A 20,602-nucleotide genomic window follows, 5' to 3' on the forward strand; every position below is an offset into this window, starting at 1 on the left:
AGTATTCCTTTTTCTGGGAGGATGTGGAAAAATCCTTCTTTTTGGTTGAAATACCATTTATTTAGAGGGCTTTTGAACAAGTAGAGATAGATGAATTTTAATTGTGGGTTAGGTTTTTCAAACCTACTGTTTGGTCTCTTTTCTTAGCACGTATGTTCAGAATTAAACATCATTATTACCTAATCTTCAAATGGATGCCACTGAGGTACTTAGCATATAGTGATAAACTTACAAACACCTCCAAAAAAATAAATAAAGCCTGATTTATTTAAAGAGGGCTCTGCAAGTTATTTCCTAGGATGAAAAGCCCTTGAAGTTTCTACTGTACTTAAGTTACAGTGAAGTCTAACCCACCAAATACTAAAAGTGAGTATTATCAGTTTAATCCCACTCTTCAATCTCTTTAAGGAAAAGAGAGAGGGGCTCAAAAGGGGGAGCAGAATGCCGGGCGAAGTCGGACAGCCCGTGCACGCAGCGGAGTCAATGCCTACTTGCCACCAGTGGTCATCATCGCCTTGGGGTTTCTTGGGAACAATGCCAGTTCTGAACCACAAGTTTCCGTGGATGTCCAGGGCCCAGAGAGTCTGCTGATCCCCAAGGGTTATACAGACAGGTTCTAAAGCTTGCCTTTCACTGAAAATGAGAGGAGACAACGTGTGAGTCAACGCCCCATGGCCAGAACGCCCAGCCTTTCCAGGACTGCCACCAGCGGGCCGCCTGGGCAGGCTGGGCATGGAAGCAGCAGCAGCTGGAGTCTGAGTTAAATTACTGTGCAATATAAACCGTTCAAATGCTCAGTAACTTCTGAAAGTCTCACATAAAGACCCAGAACAGTAAGAAAAACAACCTAAGAAGACACCGTGCAGGCACATAAGCACTCCTGGCCTCCTCACCCCTCACCGCAAGGACGAGCTGAGACTCCCCAACGTGCCAGGCTGTGCCCTGCAGCAGTGCCCCGCGGGGAGACGCTGCTCTCTCGGCTGCGAACACCTTGGTGAGGTCCTCTCCCTCCGAGGCTCCTCTGCGGGGCACTCTGCCCTGGCCCCTTCCCGACCTCTGCAGGCACAGGTGCTGCGCACCCCCTCTCTCATGGACCACGGAAGCCAACTGGCTCTAGACTAGGAGTCCCTGAGGGCAGGCTGTGTCTCTGCGCCCAGCCCCACCCAGCACAGTTCTCCTAACAGGTACTCACCAGGGAATTACTGGGTTGCTATATTTAAACCAAGACCATTCTAATCTCAATTTTCTAAGGCCTCTGAATCCTTTCTCATTAACTGATTTGATAGTAATTCTGTTACTAAAGTCTTGAATGTTAAACAGTAGCCAAATAAATGACAATTCAGAGATCAATTTTAACTAAGATGAAGATTTAAATATATTTATATATATATGGCCCAAAACAGAAAACACCGACAGTAGGCAGCTGTGAGTGCAGAGCCTGCCGGGAGAGACTCGGGCTGTGGGAGGCTCCGAAGGGCTCTGGGGCGAGCAGCATTTCTGAAATGAGCCCCGACTAAGCATCTGGCTTGCCTTTCAGAGGTGGGTACAGAAGTGTCTCCAAGATCAGGCTGCTAAAATAGGCTCCAACAATTCAAGAGAACCCGATTACCATGGGAACATCCAGGGAGCCAGCTTTCCCAGGAAAGGCTCACACAGACACCCGGTGGAAAGTCAACCTGATCAAGCACAAAGGCTGGAACAAACCAGGTGCTAAAGAGTTCTCTGCTCTCCTGGGCGATACCTGATGATGTCACACTTCCACTGCTCCCCTTCAGGACAGAAGCTGCTCACGCCCTCCCGGAACAGGAGGGCCCTCTGCTCTGTGAGTGCCCACACCACGCTGTTCCGGGCCGTGATCTGGGACAGAGGGTATGGACAGTCAACCTTTACAGCTCTGGCACAAGGGCGATCCACACTGAGACCTGCTGGGGAGACAGACAAGAAGCCCCCAAGGACACAAGACAGTCAGGACTCCACACCTCATGCTCATTCTGTCGCCTATTTATTTTCCCTTCTGGTATGTTCCTACATCCTTTCACAATAAACACATTTTCTTTCTAAGGTTTGGTCAATACAAAATGGTTAAGCATTTTTAGAATTCAGAATTCTCTGTTGTCCTCAAGTAGCTTAAGAAGTTCTGAAAGATCATGAAAGCCAGGAGCAGGAGCACAGCTGGACCTCGAGCCAGCAGGCCCAGGGCCCCCACACTCCTTGGGCTGCTGCCTCTGAACCCTGAGCCATCCTCTACAGAACAGCTCCAGCAGAGTGGCTCCATCTTCCTCTGCTCTTACCTGGTGGGTGCTTTCTGCTTCTAAAATGAAAACCTCCGATTTCCTGGATGAAATCTGAGGCTGGGAGAGGCACACGGCAAGGCTGAGGCCAGGCCGGAACTCAGGCTCCTCCCCCACTCCTTGTGGCCTCTGTTGGTCAGGCGTGATCCGTGAGCTCGAAGGCCACTCTCAGGGAACCAGCAGAACAGCTGTCACTTGAAACCCTGTGTTCTGTAGCCTCAGCCTGCAGTTAGCTCTCATTCTCAAATCTGCCCCTCAACTATCACAAAAGCACACTGTGGTATCATGGTCCTTGAGGTGTAGGTGTGTATTTGTTTGCGCCCAACTCAGATCCCAAATCACCTGGGGACTTCTTACACAGCAGGGTCTCAGGCCACCCCAAAGAGTCTCATCCAGGAGGGCTACAGGGTGCCAGGCTCCTCTGCAGCCACTGCCCCTGCCGTCCCTATGGCACTTCCGGTTGGGAGCGCTCCCACACCTCACCCCCAGGCCACAAGCACCCCTTTCCCTACCCGGAACAACACTCAAGTGCTCCTGGGACCCAGACGTAAAGGAGGGAGGGCTGTGCATGTGCCTTTACCAAACTCTTTTTGCTTGAAGGAAGACAGAGGAAGCAGGCTGGAGGGCCCAGGCAGGCACGGGGGCTCCCACCAAAGTGCAGGGCAGAAGCCCCGAGGACCGGCCTGCTCTCACGCGACTGGGATGGAGCCAGATGAACAAGGGCTTCCATCCCAGGGCATCACCCACGGTGGGCAGTTCATTTCAGAGATTAAAACGTTCCCTCAGCATCAACACCATTAAAAAGAAAGAAGACTGCGCTTTACACAAATCCAATATGCCCTCCCAACAACCAAGAAGGAGCTTCTGCCCCACAATCCTTCCCAGATATTGATAAATCGCGTCGCTTTCAAAAAATCATTTCCCATTTTGCTGACGGCACATAAACATTGATTCTCATTACAGTTATTTTTAATAAACAAGTCCCGCTGTGCCTCTTCCAGTAGCTGAAGGTTTCCCTCAGGGCAATTTCCTAGAACAGACTGAAGTGCCATCTAGAGCAAATAATTTTTTGTTGTTTTTTTTCTGACCCCATGTAAATAAATTATAGAAAGTGGGCTTTAACCTGGCCAAAAAATTCAGTCACTTAAGCTTAAAGGGGGAGAAATGATTCTATGTAATCTGTTATTCTTTCCTCTTAAGATCTGGTATGGCAGGATAAGTGATATGCAATGGGTTAGCCATAAGGAAAAGATGAATCTGTTCCTCATTAAATGATCCTATTTAATTCCTGTCCTATATTTGTCATGGATTGAATTTGTGTCAATAGCAGGAAACTGTTAATATATTCTAAATGGCAAATACTCTCTCTCCAGAAGAGTTTTAATTTAATGGATTTTTAGCCCCTTCTTCTTTGTGCCTGTACCAAGCATCCCACTGACAGAGCAGGGTGCAGTAAAAAGCAATTACACCAGACCCGACAGGGCGCTGGCACAGAACCTGCGGTCACCTGTCTGCAGGTACAGGTCCCCGTTTGTTCTGATGATCCAGGCCGTGTCATCACTCAGAGCCACAAACACCGTCTGGGGCAGGGCTTCATACCAGTGCCGCTTCCCCTTGATGGTCACTTTTCCACAAGCAAAAGCCCTGTTAGATTTCTGTTCAATCTTCCAGAGAAGGGCTCCTGTAAAACACAATAATTCCATTCATTATACAATATTGAGAGTTCTCCACACTAAAAAGATAACTTCTTCTAAAAAGAAGAATAAGCTAAACCCAAAGCTGGCAGAAGGGAGGAAATAATAAAGAGTAGATAGAGTGGAGATTAAACGAAACAGAGAATCGACAAACAAAAAGAAAAACCAGTAAACCAAATGTTTGTTCTTTGAAACGATCAACAAAATCGACAAAACCTTAGCTAGACTGATTAAGAAAAAAAGAAGAGATTCAAATTACCAAAATCAGAAATGAAAGAGGGGTCATCACTACTGACTTTTCAGAAATAAAAAGGATTACAAGATAATACTATGAACGACTGTATGCCAACAAATTAGATAATCTAGTGAAATGGACAAATTCCTAGAATCACATAAACTACCAAAACTAACTCAAGAAGAAACAGAAAATCTGAATAGACCTACAGCAAGTGAGGAGATGGAATGAATCATCAAAAATCTCCCCCAAAAAAGCCCAGGAGCAGATGGCTTCACTGGTGAATGGGTTAGCCACAGGAGATGATTCTGATCCTGTACCTCACTAAATCCTGTGCAAACTCTTCCAAAAAACTAAAGAGGAAGGAACACTCTCTAACTCATTTCCCTGATAACCAAAGCCAAAGATATTTTAAGAAAACTACAGACCAATATCCCTCATAAATATAGACACAAAAATCCACATCAATACGTTTGCAAACTGAATTCTGCATTATGAAAGGATTATACATCATGACCAACGTATGAAAATCAATAAAAGTAATACACTGCATTAATAGAATGAAGGAAAAAAAAAAAACCCCACAATCACCCTAATCAATGTAGAAAAAGCATTCAACAAATCCAACACACCCTTTCATATTAAAAACACTCAATAAATTAGTAATAGAGGGGAATTTCCTCAACATGGTAAAAGGCATATATGAAAAACCCATAGCTAACATCACACTCAGTGGTGAAAGACAAAAGCTCTTTTTCTAAGATCAGGAACAAGAGAAGGATGTCTGCTTTCACCACTGCTATTCAACATTACAAATTTTTAGCCAGAGTAACTAGGCAAAAAAAAGAAATAAAAGGGATCCAAATTAGAAAGGAAGAAGTAAAACTATCTCTGTTCACAGATGACATATTATGCAGAAAACCCAAAGAATACACACACACAACCTGTTAGAACTAATAAACAAATCCACTAAAGTTGCAAGATACAAAACACACAAAATCCAGTTGTATTTCTATACACTAGCAATGATTAATCTAAAAAGAAAATTAAGAAAACAATTCCATCTACAATAACATTGAAAAGAAAAAAAAAATACTTAGGAATAAATTTAACCAAGCAAACCAAGATCTGTACACTGAAAATTACAAAACATTGCTGAACTAAATTAAAGACGACCTAAATAGGTGGAATGACATCTCATGTTGACTGGAAGACTTAATACTGTTAATGTCAATGCAATCTCAATGGCATTTTTTTTTTTGCAGAAATGGAAAAACCAATTCTAAAATTCATACGGTATTTAGAATAGACAAAACAATCTTGAAAAAGAACAAAGTTGGAACTCAGACTTCCCTATTGAAAACTTACTAGGCATCAAAACCATGTAACACTGACCTAAGAATAGACAGTTAGACCAACGGAATAGAATTAAGAGTCCAGAAATGAGCACTCACATCTATGGTGAACTGATTCTTTACAACGGTCTCTAAACCATTCCATGGGGAAAGAACAGTCTCTTAAACCAATGTTGCTGGGAAAACTGGAAATCCACATGCAAAAGAATGAAGTTGGACCCTTTCCCTACAGGCAAAAACTGACTTAAAATTATCAGACCTAAATAAATGTAAGAACTAAAACCATAAAACCTCTAGGAAGAAACATAGCAGAAAATCTTCATGATCTTGGATCTGGCAACACTTTATTAAATATTAACCAAAAGCATAGGCACCAAAAAAAAAAAAAAAAATAGACAAAGTAAAACTTTTGTGCATCAAAGGACACTATCAAGAAGTGAAGAGACAATCCACAGAATGGAAGAAATATCTGCAAACCATATATCTGACAGGAGCCTAATACCAGAATATATAAAGAACTCCTACAACTCAACAATAAAACTTCAAAATGAGCAAAGGACTTAAATAGACATTTCTCCAAAGAAAATATACAAATGGCAATTAAGCACATAAAAATATGCTTCAAATCACTAACCATTAGGGAAACACAAATCAAAACCACAATGAGATACTATTCATAACCACTAGGATGGACATAATAAAAAAAATGAACAATAACAAGTATTGGTGAGAATATGGAGAAATTGGAACCCTCCTTCACTGCTGGTGGGAATGTAAAATGGTGCAGCCACTGTGGAAAACAGTTTGGTGATGCCTTAAAAAGTTAAAACTTAGAACTAGCATATGGCCCAGCAATTCTGCTCCAGGTATATACCCCAAAGAATTGAAAACAAGAGACTCAAACAGATACTTGTACACAAATGTTAACAGTGACATTATCACAATAGCCAAAAGGTGGAAACGCCCAAATGCCCCTCGACAGAGGAATAGATAAACAAAATGTGATCTATCCATACAATGGAGCGAAGTTCTGATGCATGCGACAACATGGATGAACCTTGAAAACATTACGCTAAGTGAAAGAAGCCAGACACAGAAGGGCAAATATTGTATGATTCCAGTTGTATGAAATATCTTGACAGGCAAATCCACAGAGACAGAAATCAGACTAGAGGCTACCAGGAACCGGGGTGGGAGGGCAGAATGAGTGTTGCTAAGTGGGTACAATACCTGTTCGGGGTCATGAGAAGATTTTGGAAATAGATAGTGGTGATGATCACACACCATTGTGAACATAATCAATGCCACGGAACTGCCCACTTTAAAATGGTTACAATGGCAGATTTTATGTTATATATATTGTACTACAATTTTTAAAAAAGTAAGTAACACAAAACCCCACGTGATTCTGGGTACTGTGGGGAAGAGAGATGCCTGAGCACACCCCGGAGGCGGACTGGTGGGGTGGAAGTCCAGCTGAGGTTTGACTCCGCGCACAGCCACCACGGCCGAGTGGCACTGGGCACCACACCACGGAACGCCTCCAGGCCGCTCCTTCCTCATCTGCAAAATGGGGAAACTTGCTACCTTGCAGGGTGGTTACAGCAACTGGAGGGGAGAACAGCTAACGCGCCCAGCCCACAGGGCAGGGACATCAGAGCACGCACACATTACATGGGAACAAGAGTACTGACAACATTAAGTCTGATGAGACGATTACTCAAACAAATACACCATAAGGCAAAAATAACCAGTGCCTTACGAGAAGTTAGAAAAATCACAGAGGGATTCAAGGGAAGGAGGGATCCCTCTGGATCAGCTAAATGGAAAAAAACGCAGAGAGGAGCAAGCATTGGGATTGGGTAGGCCTTCTTTCACTCAGGAAAGGATTCTGGTAAACAGAGATGAAGAAGGGGAGGGGAGGAGGAAAGAAAGATGGGAACGGCCTTTCAGATGGAGGGTGGGGAATAAGTCAGTGCAGGAAAGCATTAAGAAGCCGTCAGGAAATAACTCAGGGGCCTGAACAGGACTAGAGGGGCAAGGCTGGCGGCCAAAGCCCGCAGCACACCCTAATCGCCATGGGCATGGGGGCTCCAGGGCCCACTGGAATGGGGGGCCCTGAAGGAGGGCCCAGCTGGGAATGTGAACCTGGTAGAGAGAGTTCTAACGAGAGCAACAAGGGACTACATGATTTGGAAACACAAAGTAATTAATGTAATCAGGCAAGTGCCAAAGTTTCTAAATGGCTGGGGAGATGAACCTAAAAGTAAATGACAGAAAGAGAAAAAATTAAAACACACACTGGTATAATGCCACTTAACGGTGCTGGGTTATTATCTCAGCCAGTCTCTAATGAGACATATTTCTCTTAAGCACCAAGAGAAAACAAAGCAACCTTGAACAAAATAATATTTTAAATAGTCATAAAAACCAGGGAGAGTTAAGGGAAATTCATTCTGAAGCACAGTCAAGTTATAAAGCACTTGTCAGAAGTCCGACGAAGTGAAATGCTAGGGAGCGTTTGCCTGGCTTCTATCCCAATGTCCTAAAAAAACCAGGTTACCGCAAGGTGAAAAACAGAAATACTTCTATTCTACTTCCCTCCCCAGCACAGCCCACTCCTGGAATAAGTAAATAAGAAACAGAAGACCCAACAATTCCATGCAGGGGGAGGTGTTTCAATGCAGTAAGGCATCATTCAGCAAATGCTGTTAAAACTCCCTGAAGATGGCCTGATAATGGCAGGAAAGAACGAATGGATTTTCTTCCTACCGTCAGGGAGTAGATTATTCAGCCAAAGCACATAGCTCATTAAAAAATAATTTCTCCATGTAACCACAAGAAAATTGTAAAAAACACCAAAATTCACATAACTGTATAACAAAACGAATGAGCCCTATCATAAACTATGGACTTTAATTAATAATATAAATATAATAATATGGCTAAAACATAATAATTTCTAAAAAGGAAAACAAATAATCTGAGCAGACCCAACATATCCATAGGCCAGTCTTCATTAGTTTAGTTGCTTTAAAACAACACAAAGAATCAGAATCACATTTCATTTTTATAAGGAGCTAGTATCTTAACAATCCCTCAAAAGAAACCTATCAAAATTCAAACTATTTGTCTAACTTACAAAAATATATTCATGTGTCATCATTGTAACTAATAAAACAAAGCCTTTCCAAACTGAGCAATGAGACTATGCATGTGCAGGGTGCGGGGCTCGGGGCACGGCTGTGGTGATGCAGGACCGAGAGGCATACCTGAGGGCGACACGGCCACCTGCTGGACGGTGTCCTCGAACTTCTGCCAGCGCAGCCCGGCGCCCGGCAGCGCACTGCAGAACAAGCCTCCCTTGTAGTCCAGGCACCACACGTACTTCTCGGAGACCGCCAGGCTGAGGATGCCGCAGCCAGGGCCCGAGTAGCCCATCCAGCTTTCTGCAAACTGAAAGGCACAAAGCCGGGTGAGTTCTGTGGCAGAGGGTGTCGGTTCTCAACAACAGAAACCTGCAGAGTATCGCTACCATCCCAGCGCCGTGAGGATCTCTGAGAAGCCAGGCAGTGGAGCTGTCATTCGCCTCTAAGACCCCAGCATCCCTGCATGGCACAGTCCCTGAATGCCCCCAACCTAGACTTCAAAATGTATCTGGTCCCATGTATGGTCCCTGCATGGCAGCTTGTCAAAGAACTACCACCTAATGCTTAGTGTATCATGTTACACTAAGAAGGATCCGGTTTTATTCTGTGGGTAAACCTCGCCTTACACAAAGATTTGCCTGCAAATCTACCTTTTGCACGTTTATTTGTTGTAGCTACGTTAGAGAAGCAGCCCGTCCGCTATCTCTCTTTCACCCTGTTTTTTCAGGCACTGTTCCAACCACTGGACGCATGGCACACCCTGTGGGGAAGGCTGATGGGAGTTCGTCTGGGATGGCCTGCCTGATTGAGTTTTGTAGACTAAGGCTTAGTTGCTAGGATTCTTCATAAAAACTGACTCTACATAAAGTCTTTGCACTTTAACAATTTTCTAAAACTCCATCAGCAAATTTCCACAAATATCCATGTATGGACATTAGTTGCTTCAAAGAGAACGGTGCCCACCCCTTCTTGATCTGGACCTGCTCACCACACAGGCCTTATCTCCTCTCCCCTCCCCCCAGCCTGCCAAAAGCAAACAAAACCAAAAACCCAAATCTCTCGGCTTTCCAGCTACTGGGGATGAGGTGGGGTGCAGAGGCTGGAAAGGGGGCCCTCCGACGGCCAAGACCCCTCTCATCTAGGCTTCTCTGTGCCCACGGGCATCGTCCACCTGGATGACACCTGATCACTGGGTGGGTGCCCCTCCTGGGGCTTCCCGCAGTTGGCCGAGTCCCACTACGCCTCAATGGCACTGATCTGTCCTCCCTGGGACTCTGAGTTCTGTGAAGATGGGCTCCCTGGCTGGCTGTCCTTTTCAGCACGGGGTCCCCAGCGCCAAACAGAGCCTGGCAGGGAGAAGGCCCTCGAGCACCACAGAAGGACGCAGGTGGAAATGACGACTGAATGAAAGGGCTCAACTTTTGGCATTTCACCTCCAATCAGGTGAGCACCGTGTTTCACCGTGGAGGCAGGGGAGCACCCAGGTGAAGCGTGTGGGCCCTGGGGCTGGCTCTGCCACTCACCTGCTGTGAGCTGGTGTGAGCCGTTTAACTCTACTTAACCTCAACTCCCTCCTCTCCAATATGGGGACAATGACGGCCCCTAATTCATGGTCGTTTGTTTTGTTTTTAGAGAATCCAATTGGTGAAGCACTTTGCACGGTGCTTAACAAACAGTGAGCACTCAAGGCATGCCACTGATTACTACTAGGGAGAGAATCTGAGAGCACACTGGTGGAAAGCAGTCATAGCTATAAGTTCATAAGCAATCATGATCCAAATCTGATGTCCACAGTTAATAGAAGTTTTAACAGCTGGTTAGTTTTTAAATAAAATAAATCTACTAATAATTACTTGCTAAGGAAAGCAAGCACTTTTTCCATCACTTTTGTTTTTTAACGTAAATGCCCAAGACCAGTTAATAACTGTCTCTTCATTACAATACCCGCAGGAAACTGGATAATCCAAACCCGGTTCTTGCACAGCTTGCAGGGGAGCCTGGGTGCTGCTGTTTGGAGGTTAAGGGATAGGACACAGTGGCTGTGAAAACAGCCCCAGTTCTTGCTGATGATTCTGCAGAGGAGGGAGGAGGGGAGCCCCTGCCTCCCACCTGCTCAGGGCTCCTGCGCCTCCCGGAGCGGCCAGCACTGTGGGCAGCCTCAAGGCCAATTCAGCACTTCCCTGAGAGCCGCCCTGGCCTGGCCTCGTCAGAGTGAACAGCGAGCTCCTCCTTTGGTTGGTAAAGCAAGCTACTGAGTGGGGTGTGACAGGTCAGAAGTAGTTCAAGCCATTCAAGGTCCCTGGGCTAGAAATGCCCCCAACCTAGACTGCAAAACGTATTTGGTTATACAGGTTTTGTATCAAGAACATAATTTCTTTCAACAAGGAGAACACTCCTGCAAATGATTTCCCTTAAGAAAGAGGCCTAAAATACATGTCCCCCTGCCTGGGCCCACGTACCTGGTCTGACTTCAGCAGCCCCGTCCCACCCGTGCCTGGTTGGCTCAGGTCCTGGAGGGAGCGGCTGCCACCGAGCTCTGTCACACTCGTGTCTGAGGATGAATAGGGGAGCCCGTGGGCATAGATGTCCTCCTCGTCGCTGGACGTTAACGCCTGTTCCCGTGAAGACTGCTCGGGCTGAGGCTCATGGGCGTTGGCCGCCGAAGCAGAAGCCAGAGGATTCCACTTTCTTCCGGCATGCTCCACGTCACATTCAGAAACAGCCATTTCTTCCTGGCTCAAGCCATCTTCAGTGACACCAGGCCAGGGACCTGAGCCTAGGCGGCCGGGAGCCTCCAGGTCCAACAGCAAGTCCTGCTCCTCCCCGGGCGCCTGGGTGCTGCCTTCATCAGCTGTGGTCTCAGGCACTGCCTGCTCGGCCCCCGAGGCCACGCTGAGGCTGGAAGGCACGGTGAGTGAGTCCAGAAGGGGGGCTGCATCCAGAAAGGGGAGCGCAGAAAAAGTGCTTTGGGGGTCATCAGGCTGCACGTCCTCAGCCCCATGGGACTCAGTGGCGCTGTCCTGTTCTGGGGAGGGTAACAGTCGGCTCCTGGGTCCATCGTCTGCAGGTCCAGGCTCCTCTTCGAGTTCTGTGACTCTACTCCCTTCTCCCTGTTCCCTTGGGAGCGAGGGTAAGTTAAGGCCCCCATCGCACGCGTCCACTTCCCTGGCCTGGCTACCGTGCGGCATTTCAGTTCTACTGTCACTGTCGGCATCCAGCAAGTCAGGTGTGGATTCAGCGGCCTCCAGGACACTGAATGTCTCGGAGTCGTTCTCCCGCAGGACATTGCTCCACTCGCTGCCAAGGCTGCTCTCCGGGCCAGGGGAGCCTGTGCTCAGCTGATCCACAGCACTGCCCGGTGGGCTGGAGGTCAAGCACAGCAGGTCTGCACTCCAGGACTGGGGGCGGCCCCCAGGGGACTCCCAACAGGGAGTTGACTCAAGGGAGCTGTGACAGGCACTCCTGCTGCCGCTCTCTACTTTAAAACAAGAACATTTCAAATCAGGTACGACTCTTCATAAATACCAAGAGATCAATTAAAAAGCAAATTTTGGGCTCAAGAAAAAATAAATTTTAAATGGAGGATGTTCAGCTGTTGAAGAATAAACCTCTGAAGCACAAGTTATCATAAGGCAGGAAGGTTAAATATGTGCGCAAATCTCACTCACCAGGGGGCTCTGGGCCTCACTCAAGCGATGTTTGCCAAGAAAAACAAGGGAGCAAAGTGAGACGGTCAACTCACTTTGGCCAGTTGATCTTTCTAAAGGTTTAACAGCGTTTATTTTGTAAAGAAAGCTGAAAACAAACCGTCTAATTGTCTATTAATTAGAATACAGAATGTATTTCAGGATATTATTGAGATGCAATTAAAAGATGTCATGGTAACTGCCAGCGAGACATTCTGGTGCCACTGAGTGACATGCCCCTGTGCATCTGGGGGTTTTCGACATCAATTCCAAGACCATCTAGACTGTCGCTAATTAGCTGAATCATTCATTTTGATCAGTGACTTAAAAACCACTGTGATGTGATGTACCTCTACAATAAATCTGTTAGCTTTTGGTAATTCAGGAGTTACATATTTTCATCCACACAGACCACGAAGTGGAGATTCTATCAAGGAGTAAGTTCTCTGTTTCCCCCTCGGTTAAGCCGGGGAGTGAAGCCTCAGGCCCTCTTCCCTCAAAAAAAAAAAAAATTTAATTTTGACTCTCCTTAGAAAACTCAGTCTTCTCCAGGATAGACCAACTGATGTTCAATTAAAATGCTTAGGAAACTGATGATATTTTCCTTCAACACTGAGTAGAAAGTTAAAACAATTCAATTTTAAATCCCACATTTGGTAATATAAATGTTCTATCCTAGATGTCAATGTAAACTTTCTTCCTATTTTCTGACTTTCCATCATGTGCTCAGAATTTCTGGTCTAATAAACTGTACACATGGATAAGCCAAAATTTAAATTTACGTACTTTATAAGACCCCAACCCTTTAAGCAGGTGGCAGCCACAGGTGTGTGTTACATGTTCTTTTAAACCTCACGCCTTTCACAGGTGTGTCTCTATGTATTCTTTTTTGGTGTAGGAAGCATTTCACAGTAAAACCCCTCTGAGAAGGACCTGAGTTTGTTTTCTCAAGACCCCCCTGCTTTCCAAAGAGTGGGCTCGAGCTCCGTGGGCTTCCAGAAGCCAGCTGCAGCAAGGAGAGCCACCTCTAGTGTACAAGTCGCTAGCTCGCTCCAGCCGCCCCCAAAGTGAGCTGAACATCTGCTCCCGATGGTACCTGGTTTCTTCTTCTTCTTCTTCTTCACTCTGATTGGTTTCACGACGAGCTCTTGGTCGAAGTCTTCCGAGCTGATGACACTGAATCTCTGCGAGGAGGGCTGGCTGCCCTTCCCACATTTGGGCCCTGCTTGGAGCGTGGGTGGCAGGGACCCCGAGCCGCTGTCGGTGGAGTTCAGCGAGCTGCTCCTGCTCCTCGGCTCACTCGCCACAGAAGCGCCTCTGAGCCTCGTCCCTGTGATCACGGCCCCTGGAGGCTCCTCCCCACGCTGCACGTGGACTCCCTCGGCGCATCCTGACATTTCCAGACCTTCTCTCACTGAGAAAGAAGAGTTTGGTTTTACTACTGGTTACCTGAGAAAGTCGACATACTGTTGTTCAGAGTTTTTAGCCATAAGTATCAGCTGTCACAGAGGGAATTGAGGCTCCAGCTTGTTAAAGAGCTGGGCAGTTCTAAATTCATCAAAACTGGAAGTCACAAAAGCTAAAGTGACAATAACTGCACATAAAATTCCAAGAAACAGATTTTGCTCTCCAGGAAGCTCCTGTATCAAAACCAGAACTGTGGCTGGACCACAGCTGCCTCTGTGGGTAACTCGGCAGCACAGCAACACCACTACGCACAGTGATTCCCACCTTGACCAAGAGATTATTTACGGAGGGGGACGCCTGCGGAGGAGGGCTCCATGCGACATCATCTCTAGACTGTGCATATTAAAACTCTTTAATATTACTCAAAGAGCATTTGAAAGATACATATGTACTTAAACCAAATGTCTTGCCTTGAAATCCAAGAAGGGAAAAAGGAAATTTCCCTCTAAAACAAACACAGACTGAGGAAGACATTAACTGGGCCAGCGTGGAAGGTGAGCAGAGAGCAGCATGAGGAGCAGAGCCACGGGACCGAATCCTGGGCTAGGGCCCAGCACGTCTCCACCACGGTGGCCGGTCCTTCTCCCAGCTTGACGCCGGGCCCTCGGGCGGGCTGTGGGCCACTGGGACCCCTCCAGCTGTCTTTTCGTCATCCAGTGTCCACCGTGTGCCAGACACTGCTCTACGCCCGGGGGAGGGGGGCAGCAGTGGACAGACAGACAGGAGGCTGCAGAGCATGCTGCAGGCTGTGTGAGCAAGCCTACAAGGCGAGCGAGGTCCAGGCCATGAAAGCTGTGGCAGATCCTGGCCTAGAGCTGCTGTCCCATGCAGCAGCCACCAGCCATGTGCAGCTATTAAAATTCCTATTAGTTACAACTGAACAAAATTTAAAATTCAGCTCCTTAGCCACACCAGCCACATCCCAGGTGCTCAATAGCCCCCTGTGGCCGGAGGCTGCCCACTCACAGCACAGAATGGCCCCTGCCCCCGTCGCAGAAAGCTCTATTGGACAACACTGGCCTGCAGCTCAGTCTTGGGGTTCCACGTCAGCTTTCTTTCTATAAGCCACACTGCCCCGAGATGACAGTTTTAGAGGTCCCCAGCTCCTAAACTCCAGAGTCAGAGCTTATTCACTTTCTCTAAAAATTATGGTTTTGGAATGATATTCACCCCAACTCTCCCTCTGTGGTTTAAGGGATTATAAATTCCTGGAGAGTTGGAATTTATTTCCCGACTTGTGTTGACCTGCCACAATATACTGAATACCACTGTCTGCTTCAGAAGCTTGGGAAATACTGCTGACCAAAGCAGGTTTATTTCTTACTTTATGGTCAGGATACTATATTTTTGTCTTTTCAGATGCTGAACATCCAGCTAATGTACAAGCCCTTTTTCTATTTCCCTGTTAGCTACACTTGCTGTTTGCATCCCAACATTACAAGGACGGAAAGCTGGAGTGAGTGAGCTGCAGTGGATTAGGAGGCCACGCCCATGGGCCAACTGCTTCCCCAGGGGTTCAAATCCAGGGACACTCCACTCGGTCTGACTCGCTCCCATGCTCAGCAGGCCATGGGTCTGTGGCCAGCTCCACTCCTTCCGGCCCAGGGTCCCTACTCCCTCTCTCTACGGTGTCTCAGCCGTCAGTGGGTGCTGAGGAGAGCAGACATGGCCATACAGCTGCCCTGCAGCCTGGAGGCCCCAGGAACCAGCTGTCCAGGGCTAGACCTAAGGGTTGCCCCTTCTGACCCACAACTATGGAGAAGCAGGAGGAGTACTGGCTGAAGACACGGCTGGTGGCCTTTGTCTTGTCACTCACTACCCCAAGCCTGTAAAATGAGGGCACTATTTATTCACTGATATTTACTGAGAGTCTTCCATATGCCGTGTACTGTGTTAGGACCAAAAGGCAAGTCCAACATGGTCCCGTGGGACACGACACGCTGGCCTGCTGGCGGGGATGGTGGGGGACTGGCTATCTGAGGCCAACCAAGGCCCTTTGATGCTGCCATATTGTTCCGTCTGGCAGGATTCCGACTTAGAGGAGTTCAGTCATAGTCCCACAGATGGGAAGGGCGAGGGCTGCTGGCAGAGGGCCCCACTTGCACATGGGCAGGCCAGGTTGGGACTGTGTCCACACACCCAGTGTGCTGGCTGAACAGCGGCAGTGAGAGGCCAAGAGGGCAAGCTGGCAGCAGCCATCGGAAGAGCTCAGGGCAGTGCCACACGAACAGCCTGTGAGCAAGGGAGCGGCAAGGGCGGGCCACTGGGGAGGGGTGCCCAGACGGGGACTTGAACTATGTGTCCTGCAGGGTTTGTCAAGAGAGTCAAACAGGCCCCCTGGGAAGCCCCAGGGCCCAGGTAACCCTGGATGAGCCTCTGCCTCACGGCTCTGGGATCCTGGGCACGTCTTCCAGCTAAGGAACCACAGCTTCCTGGTGGGGGGTGGGGATTTAGGGAGCTCCTTGATGCCAAGTGCTTAGTGATGATGATGACCACAGAGCTGCTGTGACCACAAGGAACAAGTCCACTAAGGAGCCCAGACGCATAAAGTGCTGTGAAGTGTGCGGGGTGCTGGGTATGGAGCCGCTCTCCTTGTGAGCGTCTGGACTCGCATGAATCCAAAACAAATCACAGCAGAGAGGCCCTCCTGGTTAGAACCGTGTGAGGGTGGAAGATGTAACACAGGCGTGAGACGTATGTGGACTGACACCTTCTCCACACACACGTCTTTTGTAGCCTTAATCCTAGACTTACTGGCCCAATAGGGTGTCAGGAGTCAATGAAGTGGCTTCTGATTTCTTTTTCCTGGTAAATAAATTTCCCATCTTCCACACCCAGGAAAGCAACTCTACCAAATATGTAGCCTCAAAGTGAGGTGACTTTCAAGAAAAGTATTGGAAACAGTATTTTCAGAACCACAGGAAATCTACCAAATACCTCCTTGTTTAAATAATGTTATAGTATTTTAATATGCACAATAATGGGGACTTCTGGGAAGATGGTAGAGCAGTGAGGCGCAGCGGGCTTCTCCTCCGTGAAAGAAACTAGGGAGGGGCTGGAGGACGCCTGGGACTACACTTTCAGGGTGTGACTGGCCCTATGGGACCCCTACAGTACGTGATGGGGATATGGACAAAAATGTGGAGACACAGCGCCTCAAGGGACAGGGTGAGTTTGTTTGGCCAGAACCACCTCCCAGGGCCGGCTGCAGTGAGACAGCTGCTAGGCAAAGAAGTGAGCAGCGGCTCTCCACTCCTGTGAACCCACCTTGGCAGATAGCTGGGAGGTGATCTACCACAGCGAGACAGCCAGGAGATCCCGTGAGGCAACCTGAGAGTTAGCATCTGTTCTCCCCCCACGGAAGTCTGGGGGGTGCACCGGTAAGAATCAGGAATAGGAGAGGGTGCCATATGAGGCATCAAGATCCCTCCCACACCCCAGAGGCTTGTGGACGCACAGCAGGCAGGGAACGGGGCACCTCTGATGTAGAGGCTGCCCTTGAGTGGACTCCCTGCCAAACTGCACAGTGCCTACATCGTAGCCCCAGGGTGGGCAGTCCCTAGTTCACATGAAGAACTGGTGAACTGATTGGATCCCCACCCGGTTTGGAGCCCACCCACCACACAGGTGAAGCTCGAGGAAGAACAGCTTGAGAGCACCACCTGCTGGTAGGATAGGGAAACTGCACTCCAGCAAGCTGTAGCTCAATAGCACCACGTGCTGGTAGGATTGGGAAAATGCACTCCAGCAAGCTGTAGCTCTGTGAAATTATGCATAAATGCTCAAATAATCCTGCATTTCCCCAAATAACCTTATCAAGACAAGAAAATGCCCCAAAGCCAAGAGAACATAATAAAGCACTAGAAGAATCTATAAGACACGGACAAGCCAAACGAACAAATTAAAAAACCGGAAGAGTAACAAAATATGGAGTAACCAATTAAAGAAGTACACACAAATCTGTAAAACAACTTCAATGAGATGGTTAAAGGCATAAAGGACACCAAGAAGACTCTAGAAGAGCATAAACAAGAATTTGAAAGAGTAAAAAAAAAATAGCGCATCTTATGGAAATAAAAGATATTGTTGATCAAATTAAAAATACACTAGAGACACACAAGAGCAGATTTGAAGAGGCAGAAGGAAGGATAAGTGAACCTGAGGACACAGCAATTGAATGCAAGCACACCAAAGAACAAATGGTGAAGAAAACAGACATGTATCTCAGGGAAATGATGGACAACATGAAGCGAACAAATAAATGAATCATTGGTATCCCAGAAGAAGAGAAGAGTAAAGGGCTAGGAAGAGTGTTTCAAGACATAGTTCAGGAAAACTTTCCAAACTTTCTAAATGACATAAACATGCAAATCAAAGATGCCCAATGAATTCCAGATAGAATAAATACAAATAAACCAATTCTGAGACATACTGATCAGACTGTCAAATGCTGAAGAGGAGAAAGTTCTGAAAGCAGCAAAAGAGAAGTAATTCACCAAATACAAGGAAAACAACATAAAACTAAGCACTGACTACTCAGTTGTGTGACAGATTTAAGATTCCGGAAAGAGAAAAACTGCCAGCCAAGAATTCTTTATCCAGAAAAGCTCTCCTTCAAAATTGATGGAGAGTTTAAAATTTCCACAAACAAATGCTGAGAGACTTTGTTAACAAGAGACCTGCAGTGCAAGAAATACTAAAGGGAGCTCTACCAGCTGAGAAAAAAAGAAAGGAGAGAGAGGTCTAGAGAAGGGCACAGAACTGAAGAGTATTAGTAAGGGTAACTTAAAGGAAATAAAGAGAGAGAGGGAAAAATAGATCTGACAACTAAAAACCAAAAGATAAAATGGCTGGTTCAAGAACTCCCTTCACAGTTAATAATTTTGAATGTGAATGGATTATACTCTTCAATTAAAAGATACAGATTGGTAGAATGGATTAAAAAGTATGACTCATCGATATGCTGTTTAAAAGAGACTCATCTTAGACCCTGCAACACAAAGAGACTGAAAGTGAAAGGATAGAAAAAAATATTCTATGCAAACTGCAACCAAAAGAAAGCTGGGGTGAGCTATACTAATATCAGACAAACTAGACTTTAAATGCAAAGATGTCATAAGGACAGAGAAGGACACTATATATTAATAAATGGGACAATTCACCAAGAAAAAATAACAATCATAAATGTTTATGCACCCAATCATATGCACCCAGGATAGATCATATGCTGGGGCACAAAATAACTCTTAACAAACTTTAAAAGACTGAAATTATTCAAAGCACATCTCTGACCATAATGGAATACAACTAGAAAACAATAACCACGAAAGAACCAGATCTTTCACAAATATATGGAGGTTAAACAACACACTCCTAAACAACCAGTGGGTCAAAGAAGAAATTGCAAGAGAAATAGGTAAATATCTAGAGACGAATGAAATAAGAAAACAACATATCAAGACCTGTGGGATGCAGCAAAGGTGGTGCCGAGAGGGAAATTAATAGCTCTAAATGCATATATCAAAAAGCAAGAAAAAGCTAAAACCAAAGACCTAACTGAACAGCTGAAGAGGCTAGAGAATGACCAGCAAACTACCCCTAAAGCAAGTAGAAGGAAAGAAATAAAGATTAAAGCAAAAATAAATGAACTGGAGAACAAAAAACAACAGAGAGAATAAATGGAACCAAAAGTTGGTTCTCTGAGAAGATCAACAAGATTGAAAGACCCTTACCTAGACTGACAAAGTCAGAAAGAGAGAAGATCTAAATAAACAGAATCAGAAATGAGAGCTGGATAATTACTACGGATCCCAAAGAAATTGGAAAAAAAAAAATCATAAGAGGATAGTAGGAACAACTGTATACCAACAAGCTAGACAATTCAGAGGAAAGGACAATTTCCTGAAAACACATGAACAACCTAGATTGACCCAAGAAGAAACAGAGGATCTCAACAAACCAATCACAAGCAAAGAGATCCAATGAGTCATCAAAAATCTTTCTACCAATAAAAGCCCAGGGCCAGATGCCTTCACAGGAGAATTTTATCAAACTTTCCAAAAAGAATTGACACCATTCCTGCTCAAACTCTTCCACAAAATTGAAGAAAAAGGAACACTACCTAACTCATTTTATGAAGCTAATATCACTGTTACCAAAACCAGATAAAGATAATGCAAAAAATGAAAACTGTAGGCCAATCTCCCTAATGAATATGGATGCAAAAATTCTCAAGAAAATACTTGCAAATCCAATCCAAAGGCACATTAAAAGAATTATACACCACGACCAAGTGGGGTTCATTCCTGTCATGCAAGGGTGGCTCAACATAAGAAAATCAATCAATGTAATACAATACAGTTATAAATCAAAAGGGAAAAATCAAATGATTTGATAACCTTCAACATCCCTTTTTGATAAAAATACTCAAAAGGAAGGAGTTGAAGGAAACTTCCTCAATATGAGAAAGGATATATATGAAAAACCCACAGCCAGCACAGTACTAGTGGTGAGAGGCTGAAAGCCTTCCCTCTAAGATTGGGAACGACACAAGGATGCCCACTGTCCTCTCTATTAGTCAACATTGTGCTAGAAGTTCTAGCCAGAGCAATGTGTCAAGACAAAGAAGAAAAAGGCATTCAAATTGGAAAGGAAGAAGTAAAACTGTCATTATTTGCAGATGATAAGATCTTATATTTGGAAAATCCTGAAAAATCAATGACATA

The 20,602-nt window shown here is 45.9% G+C and overlaps 1 protein-coding gene across 6 annotated transcripts in view; it reads right to left on the bottom strand.

The window, feature by feature from the left end:
* TECPR2 (tectonin beta-propeller repeat containing 2) overlaps positions 1-20,602 on the bottom strand; it is a 155,113-nt gene that overhangs the window by 59,765 nt on the left and 74,746 nt on the right. For 3 of the 6 annotated variants that reach the window (XM_037831805.1, XM_037831801.1, XM_037831803.1), the window contains exons 8-13: positions 13,507-13,824; positions 11,184-12,202; positions 8,848-9,031; positions 3,799-3,972; positions 1,742-1,925; positions 492-633 (exon numbers count right to left, since the gene is read on the bottom strand). In XM_037831805.1, the coding sequence (XP_037687733.1) occupies positions 492-633; positions 1,742-1,925; positions 3,799-3,972; positions 8,848-9,031; positions 11,184-12,202; positions 13,507-13,824 (2,021 nt within the window). The remainder of the gene's footprint in view (positions 1-491; positions 634-1,741; positions 1,926-3,798; positions 3,973-8,847; positions 9,032-11,183; positions 12,203-13,506; positions 13,825-20,602) is intronic. The other 3 variants (XM_037831804.1, XM_037831802.1, XM_037831806.1) reach the window with 3 other exon arrangements.

This window comes from Choloepus didactylus, chromosome 4 (genome assembly GCF_015220235.1).
Source record: "Choloepus didactylus isolate mChoDid1 chromosome 4, mChoDid1.pri, whole genome shotgun sequence".
NCBI lineage: Eukaryota > Metazoa > Chordata > Mammalia > Pilosa > Megalonychidae > Choloepus > Choloepus didactylus.